Source organism: Nymphalis io, chromosome 14, assembly GCF_905147045.1.
Source record: "Nymphalis io chromosome 14, ilAglIoxx1.1, whole genome shotgun sequence".
NCBI classification, from domain to species: Eukaryota; Metazoa; Arthropoda; class Insecta; order Lepidoptera; family Nymphalidae; genus Nymphalis; species Nymphalis io.
In genome coordinates, this window is record NC_065901.1 from 8,314,284 (window position 1) to 8,330,630 (window position 16,347).

The following is a 16,347-nucleotide window of genomic DNA, read 5'->3' on the forward strand; positions in this document are numbered from 1 at the left end:
GAACTGGTACTCCCTGAAGGTTGTACAGGTATATGCGCCAACTTCGACATACTCTGATGATGTGGTCGAAGCGATGTACGAGGACATCGCAAAGGCCCTCAACGACACCTCGAGGGCCCACTACAATGTTGTTATGGGAGACTTTAATGCTAAAGTGGGAGTACAAGATAGCGGTGAATCGAAAGTCGGACCTTACGGCTTGGGCTGCAGAAATCACAGGGGGCAAATGCTGGTAAACTTTCTCGAAGCGCAGGGGCTTTTTTTGATGAATTCTTTCTTTCAAAAGAAGCCTCAGAGGAGGTGGACCTGGCGAAGCCCCGATAACGTGACAAGGAACGAGATAGACTTTATCATCTCGAATAAAAGGCACATATTTAGAGATGTTTCAGTGATCAACAGGTTTAATACCGGAAGTGATCACCGCTTGGTTCGAGGCACTCTAAATATCAACTTAAAAGCCGAAAGATCGAGAATGATGAGGTCTACTCTCCGACCTACCATGCTCCAAGCTGCTCAAGGCTCCGAAAAGTTCCAAATGGAACTTCAAAATCAATTCACCGCGTTGGAAACCATAAGCAGCATTGATGAGAGAACCGACACGCTGGTCAAAATACTGCAAAACACATCCCGCAAGTGTTTTCCGCCACAGAGAAGAGACAACGCACCAAAACTCTCTGCTGAGACACTCGAGCTCATGAGAAAACGACGAGAACTACCATCGTTTTTGTCAGATAAGGCCTTAAACCGAACAATAAAAACGCTGACGCGACGCGATCTCCGACGCTCCAATACCCGTGCCATCAAGGCTGCGATTGAGCAAAATCGGGGATCGAAAGTGTTCGCTCGCAAGTTTGGGAGGCCGCGTCTGACAAAACTTAAAACTGAAAATGGTGGGGTCGTTACCTCTAGGCCTGAGATTATCGGAGAAGTAGAGAGGTTTTATGGGCAGTTGTTCTCTTCAAGATCGGATAAACCCGTGGGAATCAGTATTGATGACCAGCGCGCCCCTCTTATGCGCCATTACTCCGAGGAGCTCCCGGTCGTTGACCAAGGAGAGATTAGGGCGGCTCTAGAACAGCTTAAAAACAACAAAGCTCCGGGAGATGACGGAATCACAACAGAGTTGCTTAAGGCAGGCGGGACTCCGGTCCTGAAAGAGCTAGCAAGCCTCTTTAATTCCGTCATCCAACATGGCAAGACCCCGGAAACGTGGAGCGGGAGTGAGGTGGTACTGTTTTTCAAGAAAGGTGATAAAACCCTCTTGAAAAACTACAGACCAATCTCCCTCCTGAGTCACGTGTATAAGCTGTTCTCAAGAGTCGTCACGAACCGTCTCGCCAGACGACTTGACGAGTTCCAGCCCCCAGAGCAAGCCGGCTTTCGATCAGGCTACAGCACCGTGGACCACATCCATACTGTTCGGCAGATTGTGCAGAAGACCGAAGAGTACAATCAGCCGCTGTGTATGGCATTTGTGGACTACGAGAAAGCCTTCGACTCCATCGAAACCTGGGCAGTGCTCGACTCATTGCAGAGATGTCATATCGATTGGAGATATATCGAGGTACTGAGATGTCTGTACAACGCCGCTACAATGACTGTCCACATCCAGGACTGTAAGACGAAGGCGATCCAACTGCGCAGAGGGGTGAGACAGGGGGATGTAATATCCCCGAAACTGTTCACCAACGCGTTGGAAGACGTTTTCAAAACGCTGGATTGGACTAGGTATGGAGTCAATGTAAACGGCGAGTACATCTCACACCTTCGATTTGCCGACGATATCGTCATCATAGCAGAGTCGCTGGAACAACTCACCGAAATGCTGCGTAGCCTAGGCGAGTCTTCCCGGTGTGTCGGTCTCGGTATGAACTTGGAAAAGACCAAGGTCATGTTCAATAGGCATGTCGTGCCGGGACCGATATACGTCGAGGGGAAACCTCTCGAAGTTGTTAGTGAATATACCTACCTAGGACAGATAATACAAGTCGGTAGGAACAACTTCGAGAAGGAAGCCGATCGAAGAATTCGCTTGGGATGGGCAGCATTTGGCAACCTTCGTCAAGTCCTCAAGTCGTCTATACCGCAATGTTTGAAGACGAAAGTCTTCAACCAATGCGTCTTACCTGCCATGACATACGGTGCCGAAACGTGGACACTAACTGCGGGACTAGTCCACAAATTCAAAGTCGCTCAGCGTGCTATGGAGCGAGCTATGCTCGGAGTATCTTTGAAGGATAAGATCAGAAATGAGATTATCCGGAAAAGAACCGGAGTCACCGACATAGCTTGCAAAATTAGCAGGCTGAAGTGGCAGTGGGCTGGTCACGTATGTCGTAGGACCGATGGCCGTTGGAGCAGACGAGTCCTAGAGTGGAGACCGCGAATCGGCAAGCGCAGCGTAGGGCGCCCTCCAGCCAGGTGGACCGACGACCTTAAGAAGGTGGCGGGCACCAACTGGATGCGGAAGGCGGAGGACAGGGAGCTTTGGCGCACCTTGGGAGAGGCCTATGTTCAGCAGTGGACAACGATTGGCTGTTGATTGATTGATTGATATTTGATTGACTTTTCTATTTATTTTTATATTACTTGACAGAAATAACCTTGAATATTCAGCGTAATTAAATTACACGTAGGTATTGCATTCAAAGAACGCGTTTGAATGATTCGGAATGGATATTCCAAACTAAATATCTTGCTTATTGAGCGGTTACCCGTCACGCAACGTTGGCGATAAAAATAAGCATGAAGTTGGTCAGAAAAAATAAAACATAGCTTGTTGTTGTTCTAATACTATCGTGCGATATACACGGTTAAAGGGGTGCATTTCTGGTTGCCGTTCGACTGAGCGTGTTAAGTGCTAATGTAATAATCCATTACAATGAAGCGCTGCACTGTACTGTACCGTGTACGCTAAATAGCGCATTCAAGCATTGAGCCAGCGAGCCATCTGTCCGCCGCAGCGCAAACAATACGACCCTTCTAAATCACCCTCGTTGCTTGTTTGCCAGAACCTAAACAAACATAGTTTCATGCCGTTCCAACTTTGAATCATTTATGAAGAAACTTGTAATTTCATTATCTGTTCTGTTTGTTTAATCTCATTTTAAGTAAAAGTATATGACCGAACAGAATAACATCTAGTATGTTTGTCAATCATAAAATATGACAATTTTTCTTTCATACTAGACGGGCTTATTTTACATGTATAGATTATGTATATAATTTTTTTTCCGCTTTAAGACGTGTTAAAGTTGAGCTATTATTATTAATAAAATAGGGGATTGAGTATGGCAACTGACGTTTCTTTGAGCGTAAAATCAACAGATTACTACGGGACCCCATCGATTGCCCCTACAGCGCAAGGAACCCCTGTAGCACAAAAGTAATAACTATTCGTTACCGAAGCTATTGATGCCCTGCGGTAAGGGTTGTCAAGTACACTATTGAAGAATTAAATTTATGAATCGAAGTTTACTTCGTTTATTAGGGTTCGTAAAATCTTTTGTAAATAAATAAAAGTAAAAAAAATCTATTATTAAATATGCAAGAAAATGTGTCGAAGTAAATATGAATAAAGCATAAATTAAAAATTGTATTGACGAAAATAAAAAAACCAAACTTAAATATTAGGGTAGAAACCCTAAAAATGCCGACAGTCAAGTTTTCTAAGCGTCACTAACATAAAGATATATTGCTAAATATATTACGAGTTTCAAACGCACCATTTAGGGGAGAGGTTTTAATAATCGGTCCCCGATTACAGTTTCAATATACTTTATGGTATCGAAATAGGATCATAACAAAGTTGTTACAGAGCCAAGTTTTTTTTTCTCCAGCAATATTAGTGAGCGGAAAGAATCGCAAATCTTGATTGCCCGGTAAACAAAGAAGGCTATAAATTAAAAAGCAAAATGTAAACAAAAAGGTTTGACCATACTTTGCCAAGCGGCCCTGAGTCCCCAGCCTCCCTAACATTGCCTCCTGGACCCCCGGGCTGCGGGATGCTGTCAAACAACGTTTATCCAACAAGCGGGCGCAGCAATAACACTTTTTTTTTCAATTTTACAACATTCATTTTCCCCGTGCGCCACTTTGCTCGGCAACTAATAAAATATCGCTAGTTTTCACCTTCATCATACCGTTTCGTTTTAAACATCACACAATATATCGGAATGTGGAAACATTTTTAACGTTTGTTTGTTTTAATAGATTATGGTAACTGTCGGTTTTACTTTTCGGTTAAAAGGATTGATTTTTTTATTAAGCAGACATAACATATTCGTACAATAATATAACAAATGTTTTAACATACCTGTTTGTGCATTTCCACATTGAGTCCATACGACATTTCATAGTACTGAAACATAAACGACACAGATTAAGGAGATCAATTACATTAGTCCGTTGAAACAATGTTTATGTGACACAGAAAGCTTTTGGCAGGGATTAGCTTCCTCGAATCATTTGAGGCGAGTGACTAAACATCCGCAATGGCACATTCTGGACCGCCGCCAGAAGTGTTTCCGACACATAAAAACGCTCGCGAAAATTTCCTCTAGAGCGTATTAAAATAAATTGCAAGCGATTTGGCAACACTTAATCGTGATTCATATCAAGCCGGAACGACCACGCGGGGATTAAGAACTGCCAAATAATATCTATTCGCTTTTACTGAAAAATGTTGCCACTTATATTTTTTAAATCATCCTGTGAAATTGATCTTAATAGCGAAAGCATATGGTCTCATTCTATTCTCAATTTATTTTATGATACGCTTGAGCATTTTTTGAATTTTCAATGGTAGATTGTTTAAAACTTTAAAATATTCACACGCGTAGTTAAGAACAGTAACGTTCAATAAAAAAAAATCAGAATGAATAATGTTTACAAGCAGATTTAAATGAATTTGTTACATACGATGTAACATTACGAATTCCTGTAAGTTGTTAATATGTTAACAATTTATGCGTAATAATAGATATACAAGCGTAATTTATCAAAACAGCCGGTCTTGACAAGTGAGTGTACACGCTACACATATTATTCACGTCGACGATTATCTCTAAATAACAGGGGGGGCACTAAATGTACTGTCGGTCCCAATAGCCTCGTGGATGTGATACGTCGTACGCGCCATGCGGGCGTCGAACAAAAGATACATTTTATTGATTGTGCGTGCACACACGATCATAATACGATAATCATCTAACAGCTCGTTAAAAACAAACGTCGATTATTTTTTTAATACATCTCTATTAAATAACAAGCGAACAAATAATTTTATTTCTTAATACTCACCATAACGTAATGCCTTTGTATTTCAATTTTTTCACTAGCCAGTTTCTCGCATTCTAATTTTAAACTGAAACAATATACAATAAAAAGTGAAATTTCGTCAATTATTCATTTAATTTACAATTTAAACATAATTATATGAACCCAGAATTTAAAATCGCAAATAAAACCTTGGGTTTATAAATAGGAATTTAAACATCGTTGTAAATGTTTTGTAATTGAAATAGCTTGAAAGTAGAGGCTCAATAAATCAAAATTCACATTACGTTTAAAGAGCACTCCATATTATACAACGAGATAAGCGGTTTTATAACAAATAGCTTGTTTTATAGCTTTTATCGTCAGTAATAGGTCAAACTTGTAAAGAGAGCTTCATCAATGCTCGACTGTTCTACTTCACGATTCTAAAGTTAAAGAACGTTCTTAAGATATTTGAATTTATATAATACACAAACAATTATACTATTGGAATTATCTGTTACCCGTAATAAATTTTATTGAACAACTATTGTTACAATTTTAATTGGTTTACATGAAAATGTACAGAAAATAACGTATCGTATTTTATTCTTTACCTGCGTACCAGATTTTTTTAAGTTAACAGTAAAGGGTCATAAAGGGTCTGCTTGTAAAAGGGACTACTTAGCTCACAAAGGGGCTGATAGGGGATGATTCACTGATACTCAGCGACAGGAGAAATCCCGGATGAGCCCTTTTTAGCTGATTTACTTTTATATCCTTTTCTAGATGTATGTCTAATGTACTTCAATTTCATGTGCCTTAATATATATATTTTCGTATTTTTGTTTTACTGGTGGACAAAAATACGAGAAATAATTTCCGTCTGAAAATAGCTTACTTCGATGTTAAAGTAAATAAAAAACAATTAAGTGAAAAAAATCATATTTTGTGCTATATTCTTAAAAAAACACTTATAAATGTTTTAACTTGTGCGATTTCATTATTATTTATGAATGTTTTTTTTTTTTAATGTAGTATTATATCTATAAATATTTTGTAATACGAACGAACATCACGATTGCCATTACGTTCATTAAAAATTATAAAGTGTAAAGTAATTGATTTAACATTTAATGAATCGTCTTGGTTTCGTCATTCGTTCGCCGATGTGATTACAAAATAATTTGTATTGCTCTTAAGTAGTTAGTCACTTGTACTCACTTGTGATATTGAGCTTGAAGAAAGTTGAACTCCTCTTTGATTCGATCACATGATTCACCCACAGTGAATTTGATAGGTTGCCCGGGTTGCGGTGGACCCTGTTAGAAAAACGCATTCATTTTATTTCACAATAAAACATTTTGTTACACACTAGAATCTCTTATATTAATTTAATTATTTTTTATTTTTTTTTAAGTCCAAACTTACACTTAAAATTTGTAATTAATTCAATTTCGATTAAAAACTTCTCTAATTATAATTAAAATAAATTCTATTTAATTTTTTTTTAAATAAAAACGCAAAAAATTATATTAGTCAATAATCAAGTTTTTACTTAAGTTTATTAGTCAGGTTAGGTAGATTATATTTAATATATTATTGTTTCAATAAAACATTTATACAACCAAAGCTATTTTTAATTAAAGTCTGAATAATCATTACACAAACATTTAAAGGCATTTGAGTGGATGAGATTGGCAAACATACGATGAAGAGAATAATAACGTAACTCATCAAACTGAACATCGAACAAAAACGTTCCTATCACGAAACAAAAATTACACGCATCCCAAATTACCATAATACAAATTATCCTTTAATGACCATAATTCGGTGTGAGGCTCGATTAATGAAAAAAAACAACAACGCCGACTGCTCGCCTCTTAACACAAAAATAAAATACGAACACGCAAGCACCTAATAATAAAGTAAAGAAATAAATAAAAAAACCAACTCCATAATAAGAAGCAGGAAAATAAAAATAAAGCGAGGGACACAACAACACACGGTCGCCGGGAGGCCGGGCGGCAAAAAATAAATAACCGTCGCTCGCCGGCGCGCGAGGAACAAACGGACTTTAAAAATAATAAAAGGAGCGTAAATAAAAGCGTAAAAGGAACTGGCGCGGCGTGTAGACGTTGTAAATGGAGCTGCGGACAATCGGGCTCGGGAAAAATGTGGCCGGGAATTTAGTGAATGTAACCGAGGAGATAGTACTGCGGTCGCACCGACCTCGGCCCGCGACTCCTCGGCTGCGATGGGTGATCACACTTAATAACGTAATACCTAACCACAACCGCAAGTGAGTCCACTGAGTGCAGTTTATTGTGTCTCGGAATTCACAAACATAAATTACAAGCTTTACAACATTGCTCAAGTTCATAAAATGTTGTCTAACTAGGATGTGCTTACTCTCAGTTAAATGCAAAAAAAATACTGTTAATTTATATTATCTATTGATAATAAATTTAATTTAAGAGTTAAAATATAAATACAATAAAAGTAAAATGTCCGTCTCGACTCTCGGTAGCCGTTTCAGAGGCACGCCGTTCGTCCAAGCGGTATGCATGATACATGGCCTGTGCCCTTCGTTTTGTACTTTTATACATGCTGCCAATACTTTAATTAACTTTATATCGCATTTTTTCCTTTTTATAAAATATTCATTGTTTATTGAATAAATACTATAATATTAATACGAGTTTCGAAATTTAAATTGAGCTCAATCTTTTTTTTACTCTGTGTCGTTCAACCACTTCAGTATTAAGTGACATGTTAAAACAATGCTGTTTGAACGTTTTCTTCATTGGCGATAAAATTATATATGGATTAAATATATTAATGCAACGTTTAATATTTACTGGTTGACCACAATTATATCCCTTAATAAGTCAATTTATGATATACAATACCAAATTAATTGACGATTTAAAGTAATTACCATTTGATTAATTATTTTTATAATTATTTACAATAAAATGCTCTCATATCACACTATTTTATATTTATAATAAATATATTATATGCTAATATGTATTTATAATAAATATATATTAGCAAGACAGCAGATATTCTTGACATTAATCAAAGCAGCAAGAAATTATACATCCGTCGAATCACTTACAATATTTAATAGTCCCTAAATTCGATCGCCCCATCTTTAAATCGATCACAAAAAAATATGACAATAATAGACTGAGTAAACGTTCCCCTCAAGAAAAAAGATTCTCATAAATTATCGCCGAAAAGGTCAAATTAAAATACAATGAAGATTTTTTGAGTGGCAGTATTGTGCGGAGGGCCGGCCGCCCGGATGAAAGGCCCGCATCCAGCGACGCTCACAAAAACAAAACTAAACAGAATGCGTTTAAACGGATATAAAAAGAAATACGTGTTCTTATTTCAAATTATTGAATACGTCTGTCTGCCCACGTCTACCTGTTCACTCGGTGAGAGGGCTTCTTTTGTTGGAATTTAAAATTCGAATGAACTGAATGAATTCAAGCGAAATTTTATCCGTAAAAATTTGTTGAGACGCATTTTACTTTTTATCCTTAATCGTTTAGAATATAATAAATAGATGTTAAATGATGTGGTTTTTTTATATTGTTGCCATTACTTTAAATATTTTAAATCGTTAATAAATAAAAATATGATGGTGTCCGAAGTCAATATTGTTTCGAACCCACCTGTATTCTTAAATCGTAACGCGGCTTATTTTTTGAAAAAAGATAAAAAAAGATGTCTAATTATAATATATATTTAAAGGTAAATGTTGAATTTGCATAATTTTCCATAATTGAAAGAGTCACGCGACATACAGTGCTGCACGCAGATTCGTTGTTTCTGTCACGAACTTATTATCATCTCCGGGTTCTCAGAAACGGGAAAATAGATCGATGTCAAGTGTTTATTAGTGATATTAGATGGCAACTCCGAAAAGCATACATAGGTTCAGCAGCACTGTAAACAACTAAGCACTATTCACACTTACAGAGCAAACAAGCGTAGACAAATATTTAAACTCAGAGATTGGTTTTGAAACGTTACGGTCGAATATCATAATGCAAGCTATTTTGAACCTTGTAAAGAAAGCGTTAGGGTATATATATATAGTTGGATTTATGAATGCAAGTATAATATGGTAGCGCAGGGATCAGAAATCTGATTTTACTTTCTGAGAAACAGCGCTTGCACTTACCGACGAGTTCGGTTAGAAAGGTGATACCTGCCTCATTGTAAATCGCGTTAAACGCCGTGAAACGTTACTCTTTATAGAATATCCAACAATTAAAAATATCAGCGTATATTTTAATACAAACTGGAATAAATCAATTTTATAATTTAAAATGTAAGAAGATAATTGAGCATAAATCCTTTTAAAATAAAATAACTTGAGTTAAAATAGGCTGCATTAAGATTATTTTGTGATCACTCAATATTCCAATACATGGAAAGTGAATCTACAAACTCACGTTAAGATTGTATAAATTGATGGTGCGTTGATTACAACGGACACTGTTAGCATACTCCAAATGCGGTGTTTGTGCGAACTGATAACGACGTTATCAACACGAATGTGGGGAATTATTTCAGAGCATTGACTCAAGAGTGCCCTATCGTCAGCCCTGATACGTAATCCTAACAAGATATGTTTCTGTTGATAAACGTGAAAGCATATCACGGGAAGTATTACTAAGGTTATATTGAGGAAACGAAAGTTTACTGTCTTTATAGATGTCATGTAAAAAAATATTGTAGTCGCAAATCTTTGAGCATATTATGAATAGTAAACTTTTAATAACTTAAAAAATAAACCAACCATAGTTCTATTTTTAAACACAATCAAATTAAATAACAACAGCGTACGGATGACTTGCTTTTATAGAGCGATTCACCAAAAAAAATGTTAATAAAGCGGTTATTTGTGAAGACGTGAAAATGCGAGACGCCATCATTTGTTCGTAGCGGTAATTCCGTAAGTCAAATATTGACCCAACGAGAGAGTACCTAGGACGCGACACGGATTTCAAGCAAACATACAAATAGGCATTTACATTACCACCCGCTCCCTCTAACCCCTCTACCTCAAGAGTCATAAATGTACAGTCGTAAAAGAGTAAAAACCTACTGTCACACGTGATACAGTTCACGCATTCAGTTCTAAGGACCTGTAGGTATCCAATAGTCAAACTATTTTAGTATTAACTTAACGTATATTTTTAGTTATTTAAAATTTAAACTATACAACAATAATCATACTTTTAAAGAAAAAGAGTTTTTTTACAATATTTGAATATATACCATTATTTATATCATCCAAGTATAATTATATTATTTAATTAGTCGTTTACATTAAAAAAATGTTAAATAAAATAATTTATACATAGAATAAAAAAATACCGTAATTTAAAATAAAATATACAGCTCACATTAAATAGGAATCCTAGAGAATATTTAATTCAAATTATATTTGAAAAGTTAAATAATCATATGTAATACGTAATTGTTTACGATTGAACGTTGTTTAATCATTTGTAAAATTTAACAATGATTTTAAATCAATAGAGTAATAAGCGATAATACACTAAATCGTTCAACCACAAATAAGATTATATTTTAGTAACCGGTTTTATACGTTCAATAGAGTTTAATCAAATTTTAAAAGCAAACATCTTTTGTAAATTAAATTTTTACATGTATTTCATGTACATGGTTTAATTCAATAATTGGTTTATTTTATCATTTTTTAAATACAAAGCATAACTCTACAAGAACGTAGTGGATGTTTAAACTTTTATAAAATATAAGTTTACCAATATGAATTAAATTTAATTGCGTATAGCTCCGTCGGCAGCAGCGACAGATGTGTTGGACCCGGTGGGTTGTGTGAAATTTTATTCTTTATGAGCTTATAAACTTTAATTCAACAAATACTTTTCAAAATGTGTAAATATAAAATATTTGCATTGTTTTCTATTTTAAGTCAAGCAGAAATTCCAAGCAAAATAAACGTTGGAACAATATATTTGTGTGTATTTTTTCTAAAAAGAAGCTAGTCAGATGTTAAGTTTACAGACAATTACACGGGTAATTGAGTGTGTCCGACAACGTTCCGACAGCGAACCGACCTCAGCGGGGGGCGCATTTGTTTGTACCCTGGCTTTCTTTATTATTACTATATTCGAACGGCCATATCAGAAACGTAAACTTTTCATTGTGTTTCGTTTCTATAAGAGAAGTAGAGAGTATTGTTAAAGTAAAATAACGCTAAATGAATTTCCCATGCAAATAATAGAAACCGTTAAACATGAACGCTACATTTAAGCATGATAGACTTTCCTCAAGCTTTCACACCGTAAGCGATTTATCATAACAATACAACTTGATAATGGAAGGCAAGTTGATTATCTCCACAATGATTTATGTAAGTGCGGCTCACCGGATGCCTAGCGGCCGCCACGGCAGCGGCGGCTGCGGCGGCGTTCATTGCGCCCGCGCTAGGATACATCCCCACGTCAAACACACGCGGTCATCGTCTGAAGCACACAAAAAAACAGGACACAACACTCACTTCACTTAGGCCACAAGATCAACACAAATACGCGCGCAAATCCGTGCAATAAGTAACACGCGACTCGTAACCGTAGAAACACGACACACAACCGTCATACACAAGAGTCGCAAGTGAACTAAAGCGAACGGCAGCGGGGGGACGGCTACAACTCCCCCCTGGTTCCCCACCTCCTCAACCACCCTTCGCATGCCGCTGCCATACATATTTTCTCCACTCGAATTTTTCGTCGACTATCTTTATGTTTGAGGAATACTTAGGCGAATCGGAGATATGTGCTCTAATAGATACGTATTATTTGGAAATTCTCTAGTGGCTTTGAGGGAATAGGTATGGCAATGTAAAACTAAAACTGTTTCGCAAGTTACATTAGATGTTCGATTTGTATAAACCTTGTTATTAAAAGGGACTTTTAATGCAAAAGCAGACAACTTCTTTTGTTTCAAGTCACGCAGTAAACTTGCAACAGAATAGATGAGTCGGCACTCGGCGACGCCTAGAATAGGACAAAGTTTGACAGATATCTACTTTAGCGAAAGTTTAGAGTAGATACCCGAGAAACAAGGACAGATGTACACCCACTTAGCTTTATTGTTTTCAGCAAAGTTAAATAATAGGGCAATTTATGTCAGGTCTGGCAAGAAAAGAAAGCCAAGATACGTGGAGTTACTGGGACACTTTGAGATTACGGACACACCTTAAGTGTGTCACTGGGCTTAAGGGTGTGCAGAGGCGTGTAAGAAATATTATAAGCTTGTTTTCTGTTACATGGAACTCGCTCGGTTATCCAATTGCTGTGGATATTGTAAAGGGTTTACTATGATTGTATTATTAAATAACGTAAGCTCATTATTTTTAATACTAATCCGTATTCTTGGAAAAAAAACTATTGCGCATATTTACGCTACAATTATGCATAATAAGTAGGTACGTATATTAATGAAATAAATAAAGTGATCTATAATAATAACAAATTGGTACCTAAACGCATGTGATAGTCTTCGTGTATATGTAAAACAATTAATTGCATAAAACGAGAATTTCTCTTGTCATCTTGTAAGCGTATAACGTTTATAAACACATTTTGTTTCACAATAATGCTAATAAAAATAATTAGTCATTATTATCAAGTGAAGATAATCTACTGTTTCTGAACGAATAACCAAAGTAACAATGTTACAATAGACTCGAACGTATTTGCTAACAAACCGCAATGAATAATATCCAATGTGTAGGCATGTTTAATGAAATAATCAACTCAGAGACACTTGAACATAAATCTATAGTTATAACATTACTAACTCGACAGTAACCGCAACTTCTGTGATTTTAAGTTTTAACTGCATGTAAAAGTTTCTCGTTTTATTTTAACTTAAAATATTCTATAAATATATACATCGATTTCAAAATATATTAATATAAATTAATATCCTTCGAAATAATAAGAATACTTTAAGGAAACTACGAAGTAAATTACATAAATACATAAGATAGCTATTAAAATTTGCATTAATAAACGTGAGATTACGCTGAGCGCGAATTAAAGTGACATTCCAATTGTTTCTTTTCAGAAACGTTTGCATAATTCGTTACAGCAAATACACATTTCACTATTTAATAGTTTCTTAATGTGAATAATTTACGAGAATTATAAAAGTATTCGTACGTCTCGTAATTTACGTAGCGCTTACAAAGTGGGACGTAACGAGCCTTGACAAAAACCTTAACTCCTTAATTCGTCTCGATTTTTTTTTTCTCGTTTTCTTAATTCTTCCTTTTTGTTCAGCGAAGATATGTCGCGCCCACAGAAGTGTGGGACACGACTCCTTGACAATGGACGCAGTGTATTTTATAGCTTTTATCGTCTGTTTGTACGCTTCTATTTTTACGTTTTCTTTTCGTTTTTATTTCGTCCCACTAAGCTTCTCGATTACATCGCGATATAAAAAAATAATCTTTCGCTCGGGTTTAAAGCGTAACTTCACAATGTGGTCTCCTAAAATAAAGTTTATAGTGTTTTCCCGTGGAATAGGTCCCTCGACGAGCGCGATGGCGGTGCGCCGTCGTCACGATAACAAATAAACAGCAATCAAGCGATATCGCGGAGACGTCACCAAGTCGCACCCTAAGCACTATTTTATCGCCACTGTCCAACAGGCAATTCCTTTTCTAATTTATATGTGTATAAGTATAATAAGTACCTACCTGTCTAGTGTCGGACTAAAATGACATATTGGGATTAGTCTATAGATTTTTATTTACAATAGAAAAAAAATTTGAAGCTTATGCCGCTCCATTGCAGGTTAGTGGATACGTACATATATTTTATAAATATCTACCAAATATGCAAGTTTCATGATGTTTTCTTTCACCGCTAAAAATACTGCTGTAATATACCTCGCTACATATTTTATCCGCTGGATTTTCTTATCTTATACCTGTTTCTCAATATGGAATTAAAATTAAACAATGAAGTAAATAAGTAATAGTAGCATCTCTTAGTAGTTAGCCTGGTAACCTGGTATAGGTTACTAATAACTTAATTATTTTAATAGCGAAGTATAAAGTTAACTTACGATAACTTAAAGAGTCAAAGGTGAATCAGAAAATAATAACATAATATTGTCAATATATTATAAACGCAGCATTCCTTATAGTAGCGATCAAAGATCAGTCGGTTCATTACGACAATGTAAACAGGCGATTAATTGGCAAGTCAGCGGTCAGCGACAAACGTTGGCGAGCCGCGAGCCGCGATATCGCACCCGCCGCGTCGCCGACTCGCCGCACACGTAGGGTTGCTTGGACATTTTTAATAACTCGGAATTTTTTTTATTACTCAAGCTCAATGCTATTAAAACAGCAAATAACATAAATAACTCTGCTCTTAAAAATACCACGAAAAATAATATATAAGGCAGAGTATTATTAAAGAAGGTAATACAAAATCTTCAGCGTGTTACTTATCAGCAGGTGGTCGAATAAATTACCGATTTTATTGTTGATTTTATCTTCTGAGAAATGTTTATGTGTAAAAAAGTTGGTAATCATATTTAAATATTAAAAACGTAACGAAATATTTGTCAATTAATTTTATTAAACGAGAGAAACGAACGTCTCGCAGTTGTGAGATTTCATCGCGATATTTAGGTGGCGGGCTTACACCGGCGCACACTTGCAAACAAAACGAGCTGCATTATTAACCGGCGCGAACAATTAGTTGTATAACCCGGCCATTGTGCCAACGCCAGCCTTTGAAACCGTCCCGCGATTCCCAGAAGGCACAGATTCCATTCCATTCTTCTTAAAGGTTTTTTTTTTGTTTGCGAATTAATGCTTAATGGCTGCTGAGATTATTTGACATAGAAAACTAACTTTTAAGATAATTTCTTTGATCTCGATCGGGACGGTTATAAATGGTCATATGAGATCTAAACACGATTTCGAGCTAATTGGTTTGTTATAAGTGCATCACCATTGTAATTACCCAGCAATAGGATATATTCTTGATAAATTACTCGGATTTTATCTCTCCAATTTCGTAATTACAATTGCTTGATTAGTGCGTTTGTAAATCAGAGGTAGATCGGAGCGAACGGTGTTTTTGATTAGCGTTCTATTTAAACGGCCGAGGCGATTAGTCGAACGTTTTACTAAGAATTATACAATCGAATACCGAATTTATGGCGAATTTATCGTTAAAATAATTGACAATTATGTTGATATAACAGGTAAGTTCAAATATATATCTGAAAAACAAATAATAAAACACATCATTTGTTTTATTACCTTAAAATGGTTACATCTAGATATACCTAAGTAAAATAAAAAAAAATGATTAACAAGTCACCTAATTAATAGGCAACATTCCTTAGAAACTTTTTACACACGTCCGAATCATATTGAATATGTAAACAGTTCCGATATTTAGAATAACTTACGTAACAAACAGTATACCTATCTGAACAAACAATATATTTAAATAACCTAAAACAATTAGTTGTATTTGTTGCATTACGTACCAGTTTTTATATGGAAAAAAAAAAACGTAAAATTCTATGCAAACTATACAGCGTGATTAAACATAATTAATTTATAAATCAACACATTCTCCGCTCAAATAATTGTGATGGGGCAGTGAGTGTAATAACGCACTTATAGCGTGATTGACACTCAGCCGCAGCTCGCCTGCTCGCCTGCTCGCCCGCATTAAACGTTGTGTGTGAACGTGTACCTATTACGTATACATCATGTACACTTGGCACGAAATTGTATAATTAGTAAAATAATTATTGCGCGCTAAAAGGTCTTGAGACAATAATCATTACACCTAATTCACGTGTTGCGAGATTGATACATCATCTTTAATTGTCGTTCACATGTTTGCATCGTGTTCATTCGATTAAAACCGATAGATACCAACACAGCATAAAGCCGAGATGGACCAGTGGTTAGAACACGTAAATCTTAACCGATGGTTGCGGGTTCAAAGACAGGCGAGCACCACTAAATTT

The 16,347-nt window shown here is 36.0% G+C and overlaps 1 protein-coding gene across 1 annotated transcript in view; it reads right to left on the bottom strand.

Annotated features, from left to right (window-relative positions):
- The window catches only part of LOC126773459 (protein groucho-like), a 52,165-nt gene extending 40,208 nt beyond the window's left edge, over positions 1 to 11,957 (bottom strand). The window contains exons 1-4 of the mRNA XM_050494410.1: positions 11,702 to 11,957; positions 6,481 to 6,578; positions 5,302 to 5,365; positions 4,316 to 4,360 (exon numbers count right to left, since the gene is read on the bottom strand). Coding sequence (XP_050350367.1) covers positions 4,316 to 4,360; positions 5,302 to 5,365; positions 6,481 to 6,578; positions 11,702 to 11,770 — 276 coding nt within the window. The 5' untranslated portion in view covers positions 11,771 to 11,957. The remainder of the gene's footprint in view (positions 1 to 4,315; positions 4,361 to 5,301; positions 5,366 to 6,480; positions 6,579 to 11,701) is intronic.
- Positions 11,958 to 16,347: the final 4,390 nt, after the last annotated feature.